The sequence below is a fragment of the Erythrolamprus reginae genome, chromosome 8, assembly GCF_031021105.1.
Source record: "Erythrolamprus reginae isolate rEryReg1 chromosome 8, rEryReg1.hap1, whole genome shotgun sequence".
In the NCBI taxonomy this organism is placed as follows: domain Eukaryota; kingdom Metazoa; phylum Chordata; class Lepidosauria; order Squamata; family Dipsadidae; genus Erythrolamprus; species Erythrolamprus reginae.
In genome coordinates, this window is record NC_091957.1 from 5,637,478 (window position 1) to 5,655,982 (window position 18,505).

The following is an 18,505-nucleotide window of genomic DNA, read 5'->3' on the forward strand; positions in this document are numbered from 1 at the left end:
CTCTTGGGAATCGGGAGAGGTCAACAGTGGATAGCCTAAGGGTAAAGTTTTGGGGGTTTGGTGATGATACTACAGAGTCTGGTAGTGAGTTCCAGGCACCAACTACTCGGTTACTAAAGTTGTACTTCCCGCAGTCGATTTTGGAATGGTTTACTTTCAGTTTCTATCTGTCGTGTGTTCGTGTCTTGTTGTGGTTGAAGCTGAAATAGATGTTGACAGGAAGGACATTGTAGCAGATGATTTTACGGGCTATGTTTAGGTCGCATTGAAGGCAACGCTTTCTAAACCTAGGATTGCAAGACTAGCTGCGTAAGGTATTCAGTTGCGAGTGGAGGAGTGGTGGGCTCTTTTCATAAAATATCTCTGGACATTTTCTATGTTTATGTCCAAAAATTTACCCTGCTTTCTATTTGGAGTCAAATTCACTTTGTCTCCTTACCCTAAATCAGTGTTTCCCAACCTTGGCAACATGAAGATATTTGGACTTCAACTCCCAGAATTCACCAGCCAGCGAATGCCAAGGTTGGGAAACACTGCCCTAAATGCATCTTGCCCCGTTTAGCAGTTCGGCAGTTAGGGTTTGTTGTGATTCCGTCCGAGGCCCCTCAGGGAACGGCTGATCTTCTGTTGGTTTCCTGCTCAGAGGGGGAGGATGAGGAACAGGAGGTGCAGGCAGACGAGGAGGAGGAATCTCAGGCTGAGGAAGAGGGGGAACAGCCAGAGGCCCCCGAGAGGGAGCTCTCCCCAGCAAGCAGCCTGGATTCCTTAGAGGAAAATGCACAAGCAATAATCGATCTGCGACAGAGAAGAGCAACACAAAGAAAGGACCAATTAGCTAGGTACTTTCAGCAATAAAGAGGCAACAGCTGGGTTTGGGTGTGGTGCTCTCTGGAAAGGCTAAAAGGCAGACCCACCCTTCCTGGCTTGTGGAGTATTATCTTTGGGAGTCCTGGGACCTGGCTGTGCTCTTTGGCGTCTTGGAATTCTGGTTTGTGACTTTGAATACTGAAACTTTGGGGGGAAAAGGTGGGGGGTCTTATTCTCTACAGTGGTGGGTGTGCCAGCAAGAAGGCTGCTGTATTGTCTGGACATCAGGACTCTGCTGTAAAGTCTCATAACCTGCCTGTGGGGAAGAACAGGTTTTTCTCTGTGTTTATTTTTCAAGCTATAAAGTACTTTTGCTTTTACCAGCGTGTCTGGCTGTTTTTTCCAGTTGGTGTTGAGGTCTGGGGGCACCCAGACAGAACAGGGTTAAAAAGCCCAGCAAGGCATTCAAAACCTACTACAGTGTTTTCCCACTCGCCTTTTATTGCCTTGGCCCTGACAATTAAAAAAAAAAACTTTCCCTCCTTAAAGCAGACGGCCACATAAATTCGAATCCTGAAGTCGCAGCCAAACTCCCAACTTGGGGCCCCTCGCAAAGTTTTTCCCATATCGGGAAAAGCAAACAGCGAAAGATTTAATGAGGGGGAAACTTGAAAAGTTGTAAGGCGAGACAGACAGAAGTTTTCAGCAAGCGACAGACCCATCCTCGAATACAGCTCATCTGTCTGGAACCCACACCGCATTTCAGACATAAACACTCTAGAAAATGTCCAGAGATACTTTACGAGAAGAGCCCTCCACTCCTCCACTCGCAACAGAAGACCCTACGCAACTAGACTTACAATCCTAAATTTGGAAAGCTTAGAACTACGTCGTCTTAAACACGACCTAAGCATAACCCAGAAAATCATTTGCCACAAAGTCCTTCCTGTCAATGACTACTTCAGCTTCAACCACAACAACACATGAGCACACGACAAACACAAACTGAAAGTAAACCGCTCCAAACTCGACTTCAGAAAATACGGCTTTAGTACCTGAGTAGTTAATGCATGGAATTCACTACCAGACTCTGTAGTATCATCACTTAGCCCCCAAAACTTTATCCTTTGACTTTCTACTGTTGACCTCTCCCGATTCCTAAGAGGTCAGTAAGGGGCGTGCATAAGTGCACCAGCATGCCTTCTATCCCCTGTCTTTATTTATTTATTTATTTATTTATTATTTAGATTTGTATGCCGCCCCTCTCCACGGACTCGGGGCAGTCTTAATGTTTCTCTCTTACTAGTATAATGTATATAAACATTGTTATATAGAATAGAATAGAATAGAATAGAATAGAATTTTTATTGGCCAAGTGTGATTGGACACACAAGGAATTTGTCTTGGTGCATATGCTCTCAACGTACATAAAATAAAATATACATTTGTCAAGAATCATGTGGTACAACACTTAATGATTGTCATAGGGGTCAAATAAGCAATGAAGAAGCAATATTAATAAAAATCTTAGGATATACGCAACAAGTTACAGTCATACAGTCAACATGGGAGGAAATGGGTGATAGGAATGATGAGAAAAACTAGTAGAATAGAAGTGCAGATTTAGTAGAAAGTCTGACAGTGTTGAGGGAATTATTTGTTTAGTAGAGTGATGGCGTTCGGGAAAAAACTGTTCTTGTGTCTAGTTGTCTTGGTGTGCAGTGCTCTGTAGCGACGTTTTGAGGGTAGGAGTTGAAACAATTTGTGTCCAGGATGTGAGGGGTCAGTAAATATTTTCCCCGCCCTCTTTTTGACTCGTGCAGTATACAGGTCCTCAATGGAAGGCAGGTTGGCAGCAATTGTTTTTTCTGCAGTTCTGATTCTCCTCTGAAGTCTGTGTCGGTCCTGTTGGGTTGCAGCACCAAACCAGACAGTTATAGAGGTGCAGATGACAGACTCAATGATTCCTCTGTAGAACTGTATCAGCAGCTCCTTGGGCAGTTTGAGCTTCCTGAGCTGGCGCAGAAAGAACATTCTTTGTTGTGCTTTTTTGATGATGTTTTTGCATACCACCAATAGGCACTTGACAAAACAAATAAATAAAATAAAAATAAAATAAATCAAGCGGCCGCATACATTCGAATCCTGAAGTCGCAGCCAAACTCCCAACTTGGGGCCCCTCGCAAAGTTTTTCCCATACCGGGAAAAGCAAACAGTGAAAGATTTAACGACTTGAAAAGTTGCAAGGTGAGACACACAGAAGTTTTCAGCCAGCGACAGGCTCTGAGAACCGATGTCAGCTTTTATATCATGTTGGTGCTTGCCTTAGTTGTGCAACACGAGGATGGGAAAAAAACACAAGGAAAGGTGCTTGTTATTGTGGTTATATTTGAATTGGCACAGCGAGACGGGCTCCATCGTTAGGGAGAAATTTCTTTTGGAAACACCTCCAGCATCCCATTCTGGAATTATTCGCTTCCCGCTTCCATCTCCAACCGTGGATGATAATTTTTTTAAAAAAAATCTTCAGGCCTGTTGGTGCAGGAATAATCCTATTTCTCACGTAGTAGTTGCCTTTTTCCCAGAATGTTTTGAAAGGGAAGGAACGGGAAATATAAATCAGCAAGAATTGATCCCCGGCCAAAAAAAAAGAAATCCCAGGTTGGTGCTCTTTGCTAGATTGGGTCTTTTATCTCCATGCAAGTCACTTCCCAAATAAAATTGGAAAGCTTCGTTAATTGCCTGCTGGATTTCCCTAAACACACACAAACCACACACACACTTAAATAGGGTGAATGGAAGAGGCAGACAGAAGTGGCTTCAAAACAACAGCTCTTTGTCGGGCAGTTATTCCTGCCTTCCTTCCTTCCTGCCTGCCTTCCTCTTTCCTTTTTTCGTTCTTTCATTCCTTTCTCCCTTTTTCTTTCTTTCTTTCTTTTCCTTCTTTCCTTCCTTTCTTGCTTCCTTCCTTCCTTTCTCTCTCTCTTCCCCTTCCCTCTTTACTTCCTCCCTCCCTCTTTCTTTCTTTCTTTTCCTTCCTTTCCTCCTTCCTTCCTTCCTGCCTGCCTCCCTCCCTCCTTCTTTTGTTCTTTCATTCCTTCCTCCCTTTTTCTTCCTTTCTTTCTTTTCCTTCCTTCCTTTCTCTCCCTCTCTCCACTTCCTCTTTCCTCCCTCCCTCCTTCCCTCTTTCTTTCTTTTCCTTCCTTCCTTCCTTTTTCTCTCTCTTCCCCCTCCTTCTTTCCTTCCTTCCATCCTCCCTCCCCCCTCTTTCTTTCTTTCTTTCTTTCTTTCATTCCTTCCTCCCTTTTTCTTCCTTTCTTTCTTTTCCTTCCTTCCTTTCTCTCCCTCTCTCCACTTCCTCTTTCCTCCCTCCCTCCCTCCTTCCCTTTCTTTCTTTTCCTTCCTTCCTTTTTCTCTCTCTTCCCCCTCCTTCTTTCCTTCCTTCCATCCTCCCTCCCCCTCTTTCTTTCTTTCTTTTCTTTCTTTCTTTTCCTTCCTTCCTGCCTGCCTCCTTCTTTCATTCTTTCATTCCTTCCTCCCTTTTTCTTTCTTTCTTTCTTTTCCTTCCTTCCTCTCTCTCTCTCTCCCCCGCTCTCTTTCCTTCCTTCCTTCCTCCCTCTTTCTTTCTTTCTTTCTTTCTTTCTTTCTTCCTTCTTTCTTTCTTTCTTTTCCTTCCTTCCTTCCTTTCTCTCTCCCTCCCTCTTTCCTCCCTCCCTCCCTTCCATGGTGGGACAATTTCTAACTCTGCCGACTGCCAGCAGTTCAATCCTGACTGGCTCCAGGTTGATTCAGCCTTCTGTCCTCCCTGGGAGGGTCAAATGAGGAGCCCAGATTGTTGGGGCAATAATGCTGACTCTGTAAAATGCTTAGAGAGCACTGTGAAGTGGTATATAAATCTAACTACTGTTGCTGTTTGTCTGGAACAGTATAGTCTCCCTGCTTGAAAACTAGAAGACCTCCAAGGCTTCCTTCCAACTCTGTGAGTCTGTAATTCTGATATTTGAGTTAAAGTCTAGACAGGAAGGAAGTCCCTGATCTCCAACTATCATGTCAGTCCTTTAAAATAGATCACAACAGCCGTGGCACCTAACTGGATTCTTCTTCCTTCCTTCCTTCCTTCCTTCCATCCCCCTCCCTCCCTTTTTATCTTTCTTTCTTCCTCCCTCCCTTTTTCACTTCCTTCCTTCTTTCCTCCCTCCCTCCCTTCCTCCTTCCTTCTTTTCTTTTTTCCTCCCTCCCTTTTTATCTTTCTTTCTTTCTTCCTTTCTTCTTTCCTTCCTTTCTTCTTTCCTTTTATTTCCTTTTCTTTCTTTCTTTTTCCTTCTTTCCTTCCTTCCCCTTCCTTCCTTCCTTCGTTTCTCTTTCACTCGAGTGGATCTTGGTTCACGAAACATCTGCAAGAAAACCACCAAGCTCAAAGAGAGCTGCTCATTTCAACCCCAAGTTTAAAATATTCTCTTTTGCTGGTAGTGTTAAAAGCGTCCTTCTGCTAAAGGGGGAAATGCAACTTTAAAAACCAATTCGCTAATGACCAATTATGACTTTTCCTTTTTCATTTTAGAGCTGAGAGGGGAGGAAGATAGAGCGCAATTAAGAGACAAGAGGGTGTGATCCGAGCATAAAAGCAACAGCCCGCTTTTCATGGCCCAATAAAGACAACTGCAAAGGGTGAGTCCACAAGCTATGTGTCAACAAGACATGGCTCAACGCACCCATCCAAGAACCCCTCCCTTCCGGGTTCAACGGCATCAGTTGTTCCAGGAAGTAGGAACTGAAATTGAAATTGTGTTCTTGCTCGTAATCAGCAAAGTCCCCAGGATAAAACTGTAGGGTAGATCTGTCTGTCTGTCTGTCTGTCTATACTCTCTATGTATGTATGTATGTATGTATGTATGTATGTATGTATGTATGTATGTATGTATGTATCTATCTATCTATCTATCTATCTATCTATCAATCTATCTTTCTATCATCGTCTGTCTGTCTGCCTGTCTATGTCTCTCTATCATTATCTGTCTGTCTGTCTATCTATCTATGTCTCTCTATCTATCTATCATTATCTATCTATCTATCTATCTATCTATCTATCTATCTATCTATCTCTCTATCATTATCTATCTATCTATCTATCTATCTATCTATCTCTCTATTTTTTTTATTATTTTAAAATTTATTTTCTCATTTACTTTTTATTTACTTATTTACTTATTTATTTTATTTCTATGCCGCCCTTCTCAATCGACTCAGGGTGGCTTACAACAGAAATAAATGCCAAAATACAAACACAGTGTGTAGAAATCTAATATTAAAATTCTAAAAGAAATCTTTAAAAACCTCCAAATCTCAAAAACACAATCATCCACATTCATCCAGTTGGATTAGACATTCACGTCGGCCGGAGTCAGTTCTTAGTATGCAAAGCCCCCCCTCCCCCCGCCATGCCTGCCAGCAAAGATGAGTCTTCAGGGCCTTGCGAAAGGCCAGGAGGGGGGGACAGTACGAATCTCTGGAGGGAGTTCGTTCCAAAGGGCCGGGGCCACCACAGAAAACGCTCTTCCCCTAGGCCCCACCAGACGACATTGCCAGGCTGATGGGACCTGGAGAAGGCCAATTCATTGGGATCAAGAGTCACCTGGTTGAATTGGGCGGTGAATGAATGAATGAATGAATGAATGAATGAATGAATGAATGAGTGAGTGATATCCTTTCATCGTGTTCGAATAGGACCATGACGTCTAATGTGGAGGTGAGTAGTGTGATGCTAGAGAGGGTTGCTCAGTCACTCAGGTAGATGCCGAATTCAACTGGTGCTTTGATTAGCAAGAAGATGACTATTAGACCCAAGTCGCTTTTGTGCTGGTCTGCAGCTCCAGCTCCCAGTGTATCTACATCTGCTGCTTCATCGCTCGCCCACCGCACCCACCTCTGTACATCATCCATCCATGATTGCTTATTTGTACCCGGACTATCATTAAGTGTTGTACCTTATGATTCTTGACAAACTTATCTTTTCTTTTATGCCCACTGAGAGCATGTGCAACAATCTTTGTGTGTCCAATCACCCTTGGCCAATAAAATTCTATTCTATTCTATTCTGTTCTGGTGGAATATTTAACAGGCTAACAAGAGTTGGAAGGGGCCTTGCAGGTCATCAAGTCCAACCCCTCCCCAAGCAGGAGACCCTATGTCTACCTCTACCTAGGATCAAACTCACCACCTCCTGATTCCAAGGCAAGAGCTGCACCTCTAGATCAAAGCAGCTTCCCTTCCCTACCACTCCACTCCACTCCATTCCATTCTGTATTCTATTCTATTCTATTCTATTCTATTCTATTCTAGTCTGTTCTGCTCTATTCCACTCCACTCTTGTCTACTCTTCTACTCTACTCTACACTACTTTTGTCTACTCTTCTACTCTACTCTATACTACTCTTCTCTTCTACTCTCTTCTACTCTACTGTATTCTTTTTTACTCCTCTACTCTACACTTCTCTTCTCCTCTATTCTTCTCTCTTCTACTCTACTCTACTCTACTCTACTCTTCTACTCTACTCTGCACTACTCTTCTCTTCTACTCTCTTCTAATATCTTCTCTTCTCTTCTACTCTACTCTCTGTTTTACTCTTCTCTTCTCTACTCTTCTATTCTATTCTACTCTATTCTACCCTACTCTTCTACTGTACTCTACTGTACTCTTCTATCCTATCCTATCCCTTATTCTGTTCTGCTCTATTCTATTCTAATTCTAATTCTATACATGTATTTATTTGTCTATCTCTCTAAGTCATCTACATTTCCCCCCTCACTCTCTCTTTCTCTCCCCCCCTCATCTTGATTTCTCAAACGCGAACGCCGCCCGTCTCCCTCTGAAAAATACCCTTTCCAGTCGGCTGAAAACCGCGATTTTCGACAAATACCCTCCCCCCCAAACAGCCCGGCTTCCTCGCCTGGAGCCGGATCGACCCTTATCAGCCCCCGCCAGCCCCTTTCCTTTCCCAAGTCGCCCTCCCTCCATCGCGCGCCCCTCTCCAGCCGGGTCGGAGAGCGCTGCGCTCGGCTGTGGAAAGCTGGGGAGGGCGGTAGTTGACTTCCCCGGGCAGCTCCGTCGGCTCGGGGCGGTGCGGGAGGCGGGCAGGCGGGTGGGGCCAGGCGGAGCCCGGGGAGGGGGGTTGAGAGTCCCTAGAGGAGGCGGCGGAGCGAGGCCAGCCAGAGCTGCGGGTGGCTCAGAGCTGGGCAGGGTGGCAGGGTACAGGGTGGCGAGCGAGATGAGCGATCCAGAGAAAGGCAGCCGCGGGCAGCGGGATCCCTTGAAGATCGGTGAGTCGGGGGGGATTTGAGGACCCCGGGAAACTGGGGGGCAAGAGGCCGTCTGATGGAGCTTGCTTGGCTTGATCCCACGGATGGAGATCCTGGATTTGGAGAGGGGAGCGCCTCCTTGCTCCCCAAGTCCGCTTTTTCTCCCGGAGATCCCCGGAGATCTCTCCAAAGACGCCCCTTGCCCCCTTTTTTTGCAATGCCTCGGAGGAGAAGCCGTGTTTTGGATTTCTTCTTTTGTGTTTTGGACCCGGTGGTGCCGAAGACCCAAAGCTTGGGCGATCTCCGCTGTCCGCGCCCAAGGAAGGCCCCGTTGGGCTCCGAGCCAAGTGGGGAGGGGAATGCCAGGAACGGCGCGGGGGGGGGGGCCGGAAGAGCCTCCCAGTGGGGCTGCCATGGGGTAGGGGAGGCTGCGTCTCCCTATTGCTTAGGAGGGTCTTCTTGGGACTGGGGGAATCATAGCTAACTTTAGGTTGGTCAACTTTGGGTTGGCCAACTTTTGAGATGCCCCTTCCTTCCCTCGGCCGGGGAGCCTACTCACGTGAACGTTGATCGACAGGATGGCATTGCTGGGAAAGTTTCCAATTAATAAAAGTTCTATAACAACAACAACAACAACAACAATAGTAGTAGTAATAGTAATAGTAGTAGTAATAATAATAATAATAATAATAATAATAATAATAATAATAATAATAATAATAATAATAATAATAATAAAGCCCAAGGAAGGTTTCGTGGCAAAGAGGGGATTTGATCCTGGACTGATCAGAAATAATAATTGGGGGTGATTTTTGCTAAAGAAGAAACCATGTAGACTTTAATACCAGTAAATTACAGTCACAGCATGTTAAACAGAGAGGTTTGGACTTTAGCTTGGCTGATGTTTAACCTGTTAACTATTTTTTTTTATAGATAGATAGATAGATAGATAGATAGATAGATAGATAGATAGATATTTTATTTATTTATTTAATTGGATTTGTATAGTTAGATGATAGATAGACAGACAGAATTTTATCATATTTTATTTTTCTATATATTACATTATTGTATTTTCTATCAATTTCATTTGAAATTGTGTTTTTTCCCCAACTTCATTTAAAATTGTATTTTATTCCAATTTTAGTTTAAATTATATTTTGTCCAATTCCATTTAAATTGTTTTTGTCAGATTTTAGTAGTAATATTTGCCCAAGGCGTAATCAATTAAAAAAAAATTAAAATCTTTCTATCTATCTATCTATCTATCTATCTATCTATCTATCTATCTATCTATCCATCCTATTTTTTTTACTACCAGTTCTGTGGGTGTGGCGTGGTGGATGTGATGTGGCTAACTGGGCGTGGCTTGATGGGCATGGCAGGGGAAGGCTATCTATCTATCTATCTATCGATCTATCTATCGATCTATCTATCTATCTATCGTACCTCTATCTATCTATCTATCTATCTATCTATCTATCTATCTATCTACCCACCAACAGTATATCTATCTATCTATCTATCTATCTATCTATCTATCTATCTATCTATCTATCTAATCTATCGTATCTATCTAATGTGGGATAGATCAATTGGGTTGTAAATACAAGAAGTTCTCAACTTACAACAGTTCTTTTAGTAACAAAATTAGTAAATTTCTCCCTTAGCCTTAGGGTTCAGTTGTGGTTGTAAGTTGAAAACTACACTGTAAAGGTAACGCTCATAAATGTTGCAACCTGTTTTGCAAAGGGGGAAGGAATTATTGTTGTAATAGATTTTGTTGGGGTTCAACTACTAGGTGAAATAATATGGGGGATTGTTTTTTGAAATTCACTTTTTAAATATTGTTGAGTTTTGTGTTTTTGTCTTTTTAAAAAAAAATTCCACATTTTTAATGTTCTCATCTAGTTTTGTTTTGTCTGCTTAATGGGGTTGGGGGAGTGATTCTGTATTTTAATCCTGTGTTTGCTTATTTGTACTCAGACTAAATGATAGTCCGGGTACATAAGGTTTTGTGCCTTATGATTCTAGACAAATTTATCTTTTCTTTTATGTACGCTGAGAGCATATTAATAAATATGCACCAAAGACAAATTCCTTGTGTGTCCAATCACACTTGGTCAATAAAATTCTATTCAATTCTTTTTGAATAAAATAAAAATTGTAAGCAATAACATTTAAGGTCCCCAACAGAATCTGGGTTTTTTTGTTTTTGTTTTAAACAGGCCTTCTCCAAGGACTTAACTGTTTACTCAACAAACTGTTGTTAATTACCCAGGGTCTTTGTGTAGCTACTGGTTGCACTAAGAAGAAACAGAAATGTTTTTAGTTAGTTCCTCCGGGGATTTTTTTCGTTATAGGAAGCTGGCAGGAAATCAAATTTTTATATATAGGTCTCTATTTGCACAGCAAAATAGTGTTCTAATATTTGAGGGGCTGCCACAAAGAAGAGGGAGTCAACTTATTCTGCAAAGCACCAGCGAGCAGGAAAAGGAGCAATTGGTGGAAACTAATCAAGGAGAGAAGCAATGGAGAACTAAGGAGAAATTTCCTGACAGTGAGAACAATTAACCAGTGGAAAAACTTGCCTCCAGAAGTTGTGAACGCTCCAACACTGGAGGATTTTATAAAGAGATTTGTCTGAAATGGTAGAGAATTTCCTGCCTGAGCTGGGGGTTTGACTAGAAGACCTCCAAGGTCCCTTCCAACCCTTATTATTCTGTTCCTGAAGGCTCAGATTAAAACAATTCCAATATAACCCAGTGCCAGTAATACAATTTAGAAAGTAATACAATTTAGTAAACCTAATCCTATGTAGCTTCTGCTCTGGAAATCTCATACTACTTACCAGAGCTTACAAAACTTTTGCCAGACCCATCCTCGAATACAGCTCATCTGTTTGGAACCCATATCGCATCTCAGACATTAACACCCTTGAAAATGTCCAAAGATACTTCACCAGAAGAGCCCTTCACTCCTCCACTCGAAATAGAATACCCTATGAGACTAGACTTTCAATCTTGGGCCTAGAAAGTTTAGAACTAAGATGCCTTAAACAAGATCTAAGTATTGCCCACAAGATCATATGCTGCAACGTCCTGCCTGTCGGCGACTACTTCAGCTTCAACCACAACAACACCAGAGCACACAACAGATTTAAACTTAATATTAACCGCTCCGAACTTGACTGTAAAAAATATGACTTCAGTAACCGAGTTGTCGAAGCGTGGAACTCATTACCGGACTCCATAGTGTCATCCCCAAACCCCCAACACTTTACCCTTAGATTATCTACAGTTGACCTATCCAGATTCCTAAGAGGTCAGTAAGGGGCGAGTAGAAGTGCACTAGAGTGCCTTCCGTCCCCTGTCCTATTGCTCTCCTAAAGGCAACTTTTTTTTGGTAATACCTAGTAAATTATAAACATGATGGTTGTGTCCAGAAACAAAACAATAATGAAAAAATAATACACAGCTGGTTGCAAGAAATAACAGAAGTCCAAATAGAATATACGCCAGAATTATTTCTCCTAGGGATAGTAAAAGGGAATTATGAGAAAAGGATAATATGAATTATTCAACATGTAATAACAGCAGCAAGAATAGCTTTTGCACAATGTTAGGGAAATACAAACATACTCTCTGAAGGTTTAGTAATTAAAAAAACATTTGAATGTGCTGAAATGGATAAACTGCCAAATTGAATTGAAAGATCAAATAGACTCGGAATGCTGTGCAAATACGAGAGAAGTGGAATTTGCTGGATTGAGAATAGAAAAAAGAGGACAAACATAGAAACATAGAAGATTGACGGCAGAAAAAGACATCATGGTCCATCTAATCTGCCCTTATGCTATTTCCTGTATTTTATCTTAGGATGGATCTGTGTTTATCCCAGGCATGTTTAAATTCAGTTCCTGTGGATTGACCAACCACGTCTGCTGGAAGTTTGTTCCAAGCATCTACCACTCTTTCAGTAAAATAATATTTTCTCACGTTGCTTCTGATCTTTCCCCCAACTAACCTCAGATTGTGCCCCCATTGTTCTTGTGTTTACTTTCCAATTAAAAACACTTCACTCCTGAACCCGAGTCCTCGGAGAGGGGCGGCATACAAATCTAAATAATAAATAAAATAAACCCTATTTAACCCTTTATCATATTTAAGTGTTTTGATCATGCCCCCCCCCCTTTCCCTTCTGTTCTCTAGACCAGTGTTTCCCAACCTTGGCAACTTGAAGATATCTGGACTTCAACTCCCAGAATTCCCCAGCCAGCATTCACTGGCTGGGGAATTTTGGGAGTTGAAGTCCAAATATTTTCAAGTTGCCAAGGTTGGGAAACACTGCTGCAGACTATACAGATGGAGTTCATGAAGTCTTTCCTGATCAGTTTTATGCTTAAGACCTTCCACCATTTTTGTAGCCCGTCTTTGGACCAGTTCGATTTTATCAATATCTTTTTGTAGGTGAGGTCTCCAGAACAAAGAGATAAAATAGAAGTAGGATTAAAATGTATAGTTCATAGGTATAATATGTATCCAAATGTGAATGTGATGGACTGTAAAGCTTCAGTTTTGCAAACGTCGTGAGCATTTGTTGAATTGTAAAAATGCAATTGAAAACATTTAAAGGAAAGGAAATGTTTTGCCTCCACCCTATCTGCACAATCGAGAACTTGTAGAGATGTCATCATTTCGCTATTGTTTCTCTGGAAGTCACTCAGAGACGCTGGGTGTGATTCAATACGGAACAAATGATGGCTTGTATCTCATAACTTCTAGGAATGTGGGGAAGTCAACCGTCTGTGGCTATCTGACTAAGCCGTAAGGTGATGCAACCACTTTACATATCAGGGTGGTATAGAAATCCAGCCATAATCGAGAATCGTGGTTACAAACTGATGTCATAAACGCTCCTTTAACAGAATACCTCCTAGGGGTCCGAAAATCTTTCTAGTCCCCAAGTTCAACAAATGGTGTTTGCAAGTTCCAGTAGGTACTGGAAGAATAGTCAAGGTATCCTCCAAAACACCTGAGGGCAGGACAAGAAGCAATGGGTGGAAACTAATCAAGGAGAGAAGCAATTTAGAACTAAGGAGAAATTTCCTGGCAGTGAGAACAATTAATCAGTGGAACAACTTGCCTCCAGAGGTTATGAAAGCTCCAACACTGGAATTTTTAAAGAAGATGTTGGATAACCATTTGTCTGAAGTGGGGTAGGGCTTCCTGCCTAAGCAGGGGGTTGGACTAGAAGACCTCCAAGGTCCTTTCCAACTCTGTTATTCTATTCTGTCCTGTCCTGTCCTGTTCTATCCTGTTCTATCCTATCCTATACTATTCCATTCCATTCCATTCTATTTTATTCTATTGTCTTCTCTTCTCTTATATTCCGTGTTCCTTTTTGAAAGGCAACTGGACTTCCTTGTTTTTTTGTTCAGTTCTTCAGCTTGGTTCTTCAACTGAAGATGCTTCTTGAGTTGCTTTTAAAGAAAATACTTTTTGGACAACCATGGGCTGGATGGACATTTCCATAAGTACCTTCTGAGGAACACAACAGGCTGGGCTTCAGATATGACAGAGCCACAAGTCCCAGAATCTCCATCAGCAATCATGAAAGAAGCTAGGAGATGTCCTCCAGAAGAAGAGAAGTCCACCATTGCATTGTTAAACAACGGACGTCCATTGATGCATTGTAGACCAATGGAAGTCTACCGTTGCATTGTAGACCAATGGAAGTCCACTGTTGCATTGTAGAACAACGGAAGTCCGTTGATACATTGTAGAACAACGGAAGTCCACCATTGCATTTTAGAAGAACGGAAGTCCACCGTTGCATTGTTTCATATGCCTTTTGCAACTGTTGCAGAAGACAAATTCCTTCTGGTCGCCACAGCTTGCAGGGCACAAAAGCGACAAATCCACTCTTTTACACAATTGCCAGCCAGGCAGAAGGCTCCACCTTGCTGCTCTGACATGAGGTTTGCCAATATCCCTCTTCCGAGTATCTCTACCCCACCCTAAAACCTTTCGCCAGCTCCTAAAAATGTCGCAATGATGTGGCTTCCTCCTGATGTTCATCTTTAGAGGCCCTGCCTTATTCCGTTCAGGTCTTATCTCTGTTTTATTCCATTGGACTGAGGTCACCGGAACCACCCGAAGATTGTCCGACAGACCCAAATCCCAAATTGGGGGCAATCCTACTGGAAGGGCACAGAAGTGGAGAGAGAGAAAAAATTCTTCACAATACTCTGAGTGGTGGGTTGGGGTGTTGTTGTTTTTTTTTGAGGGAGAGACTTGTAAATATTAAACTTAAGAACTGTTGGAAGATTAGGAAAATATTAGAATGTGCAGAAATAAATAGGTTAACACTTGCAACCCAAGCAAAGGAATGTTAAAACTGTATGGGAATTATTATACAGATGGCTGGAGAATAAATACGGATGTTAGAAATAAAAGTAGATTAATGAAATAGAGGAAACGTATCACTTGAATTAAATGTTAAGAAGAGGGTTGATACAGTATTAGGTATGTTATGTATATTAGGATTACCTTATTTTTCAGAGTATAAGACACACCGCAGTATAAGAAACACCTTAGTTTTGGGAGAGGAAAATAGGGATAAATATCTACCTACCAGGCATTCCTCTGGCTAGCGTCCTTGGTCTTGTTGGCTTCGGCACACTATTTTATCCTCAGGGCTTAAAAAGACCTTATTTGGAGCAAGTAGCAATGAAAAAAAGCCTGCAAAGACTTAGCACTGGACAAAACCTTATTCAGAGGGAGTAGCAATGAAAAAAAGCCTGCAAAGACTTAGGGCTGGAAAAAAACTTATTTGGAGGGAGTACCGTGTTTCCCCGAAAGTAAGACAGTGTCTTACTTTCTTTTTATCCCCAAAAGCCCCACTATGTCTTACTTTCGGGGTATGTCTTATATTGGAAAAAACGGTGCGTGCTGGAGTCAGAAAAAGACATAGACAGACGGGGAGGGAGCCGGCCAGCCGGCGAGGCCCGGAGTGCGCTGCCAGCTGGGAAGGAAGGAAGGAGGGAGGGAGGTGGCCCCCGCTGCTTTCCCCGCCGCGCCGCTCCCAAGCACCTTCCTCGCCCTCGCCGCCGCCTTCTCGCTCTCCAGGTCCAGCTAGATGAGAGGCGATGGCAACGGCGGCGGCTGCGCGGTGCCCGTTAAGTTACCTTGTTGAGCAGGAAGGTAGCGCTGGAGTCAGAAAAAGACATAGACAGTCGGGGAGGGAGCCGGCCGGCCGGCGAGGCCCGGAGTGTGCTGCCAGCTGGGAAGGAAGGAAGGAGGGAGGGAAGCGGCCCCCGCCCCCACTGCTTTCCCCGCCGTGCCGCTCCCAAGCGCCTTCCTCGCCCTCGCCGCCTTCTCGCTCTCCAGGTCCAGCTAGATGAGAGGGAGGCGGCAATACCCCCGTGTTTCCCTGAAAGTAAGACATATGTCTTACTTTTGGGGTACGGCTTATATTAGCCGACCCCCCTGAAACCCCTGATACGTCTTACAATCGGGGGTGTCTTACTATCGGGAAAACAGGGTAGCAATGAAAAAAGTCTGCAACTTGGGTAGAACCATGAAGATCATTAGCGCCTCATTAGGACTGGGGGAAAAAGCTTCAAAAAAGCTACATTTGGAGTATAAAACACGCCCAAATTTTCAGCCTCTTTTGGGGGGGGGGGAAGGTACATCCTATACTCCAAAAATACAAATAATGAACATGGAAACAAATTTGGGATTTTTTTGAAAAGAGTTATTTTTGTAATACAAAATTGGTATTGGTACATGGGGGAACACATTCAATTTGAAATTATGGAAATTAAAATGAATATGATCGATGAAAATAAAGTGGAAAAACTGGTGAGAAGATGGGACAGGGTCAGAGGTTTTATGGCTAGTAGAATTCGAGACCGAGTTGCAAAGAACAAATTGGAATTGTACGAAGAATACAAAGAACAAATTGGAATTTACTAAATTGTGTAAATATGTTGATGTTCCTGGTCTTAAAATATTATAAATTAGTACACCCTCATTTGGTGGGGGGACTGAATGATTGTTGTTGGGTAGCGGAGCCCATATCACTGTGCACTGTTTTGTGTTATGTGTATTGGTTTATGTTGTGGTTGTCTCTGGCCCAGCTCCTGCCCCAGGGAATGTGGAGGTGGAGGCAGGGGAAACGTCAACATGTCCTAGGCCTGTTTTGTTGCCGGCAGAGTCAGGGAGTGCAGTTTCCTCGGACGAAGAAGAAGGTGGGGGTGACTTGGAAGAGGGGGGCTTGGCACACAGCCCAGGAAGCCAATCACCATTATCTTCGGTCAATTCGGATGACGAAGTGTTAGACCCACGCAGGTGCAGACTTATGCATCGAAGAGACCAATTGAGGACATATTACAGGAGATAAGAGAGGCCACCTGTGTTTGGGTGGGGCTCCAGCAATTAGAGCTGCTGCTATAAATAGCAGCGTGCTAGTTTGGCCGTTGCGGAAGATTATCTGATCGCAGTTCTTCAGGATCGTGCCTCGCTGTGTCTGAACTTTGTTTGTGGATTTTTCACACCTTTGACACCAAAGCAGAGTAAAGTGTGTGTGTGTTTCATTTCGTGGGAAGAAGGAGGGCTGTGACGTTTCTTCACAGCTACTAGCTAAGTACTTAAGGACTGATTAAGGGACTTGAACAGCCGACAAGGTTGTTTTGGGGAAGAGTGCTCTTTGCAATACAAAAAAAGGGTGCTTTGTTTCTTTTGAATTTTGTGATAAAGGACATTGTTTTGAATTTTCAAACGTGTGTGTGTCTGAAATTTGTACCGGTGAATTTTCGAGAGGCTTCTACCAGAGAGCCCGGCAGAACAGGTTTATATTATAATAATCAATAAAATTTATTAAAAAGAAAAAAAAAAGAGTTATTTTTGCCTTGCCCAACCCTTTCTTTTTCTGCAATTTTTCTCCCCCTTAAACGGGCTTTTCAGCATTGTGCAAGCTTAGAAACTCTGCAGCGTTTCTTGAACCAGTTGGAACAAAAAATCACAAAGGGCAGATCCAGGACTCTCTGAGTTATTCTTCTTCGCAGAATATCTGGAAGTCCGGATTGGGAAAGAGATTTGATTTGATTTTATTGGATTTGTATGCCGCCCCTCTCTGTAGACTCGGGGCGGCTTACAAAAGTAGTAAAACAGCATATGACAATCCAATATTAAAACAGTTAAAAACCCTTATTGTAAAATCAAACATACATACAGACATACCATGCATAAAATTGTAAAGGCCTAGGGGGAAAGAGTATCTCAGTTCCCCCATGCCTGGCGGCAGCGGTGGATTTTAAGAAGCTTACGAAAGGCAAGGAGGGTGGGAGCAATTCTAATCTCTGGGGGGAGTTGGTTCCAGAGGGCCGGGGCTGCCACAGAGAAGGCTCTTCCCCTGAGTCCCGCCAAGCGACATTGTTTAGTTGACGGGACCCGGAGAAGACCCACTCTGTGGGACCTAACTGGTCGCTGGGATTCGTGCAGCAGAAGATTGGCGCATTGGCGCACGAGAGCGCATCGCCCTGTCCGCTGCCCCGTTCTTTGGTTGCAGCTCCTCTCCGTTGAGGCAGCCTTGAATAGCTGTATTTTTTTTACGGGTGTGTAAAATCATTGGACTTGGAAACTTTGGACTTTCAGCCAGCATTACGTGGGCTGACCTTGGCAAGGCTGATGTCGCCATTGGGAAACAGCACAGAGGGTTCAGGAAGTTTTAAAGGAAAGGAGGGTTCCTCTGTTTGGGAGATGCAATGAACTTCCCGCAGTAGGGTTTTTTTTTTTAGGGGGGGCTGCAATTAAAAAAACCACGCCGTTTGAGCTGAGACAATAACCCTCTGGACAGGGGAGCATTGAAACTACAGCTTTTCTAACAGGGAGTTTTGGAATACCAGATTTATCCTTCTTAGCGTTGGGAATAATTTTGATCCCTTTTATGCTTTTTTATAATAGCAATAGCACTTGGACATATATACCGCTTCACAGCCATCGCTAAGTGGTTTAATAGAGCTAGCATCTTGCCCCACCCCAATAAACCGGGTCCTCGTTTTACGGAAGGATGGAAGGCTGAGTCAACCTTGAGCTGGTGAGAATCGAACTGCTGGCAGCCGGCAGAATTAGCCTGCAATACCGCATTCCAACCACTGTGTCACAATGGCGGATGATAGATAGACAGAGAGACAGATAAGAGCACTTAGACCTTATATACTGCCGGGGTGGCGCAGTGGTTAGAGTGCAGTACTGCAGGCTAATTCAGCTAACTGCTAGCTGTAGTTCAGCAGTTCAAATCTCACCACCGACTCAAGGTTGACTCAGCCTTCCATCCTTCCATGGTGGGTCAAATGAGGACCTGGATTGTTGGGGGCAAGAGGCTGATTCTGTAAACC

At 43.2% G+C, this 18,505-nt stretch overlaps 1 protein-coding gene across 1 annotated transcript in view; it reads left to right on the forward strand.

Moving 5' to 3' along the window:
• Positions 1-8,002: 8,002 nt before the first annotated feature.
• Positions 8,003-18,505, forward strand: part of LOC139170933 (stomatin-like) — a 30,443-nt gene continuing 19,940 nt past the window's right edge. The window contains 1 exon segment of the mRNA XM_070758560.1: positions 8,003-8,124. Coding sequence (XP_070614661.1) covers positions 8,073-8,124 — 52 coding nt within the window. The 5' untranslated portion in view covers positions 8,003-8,072.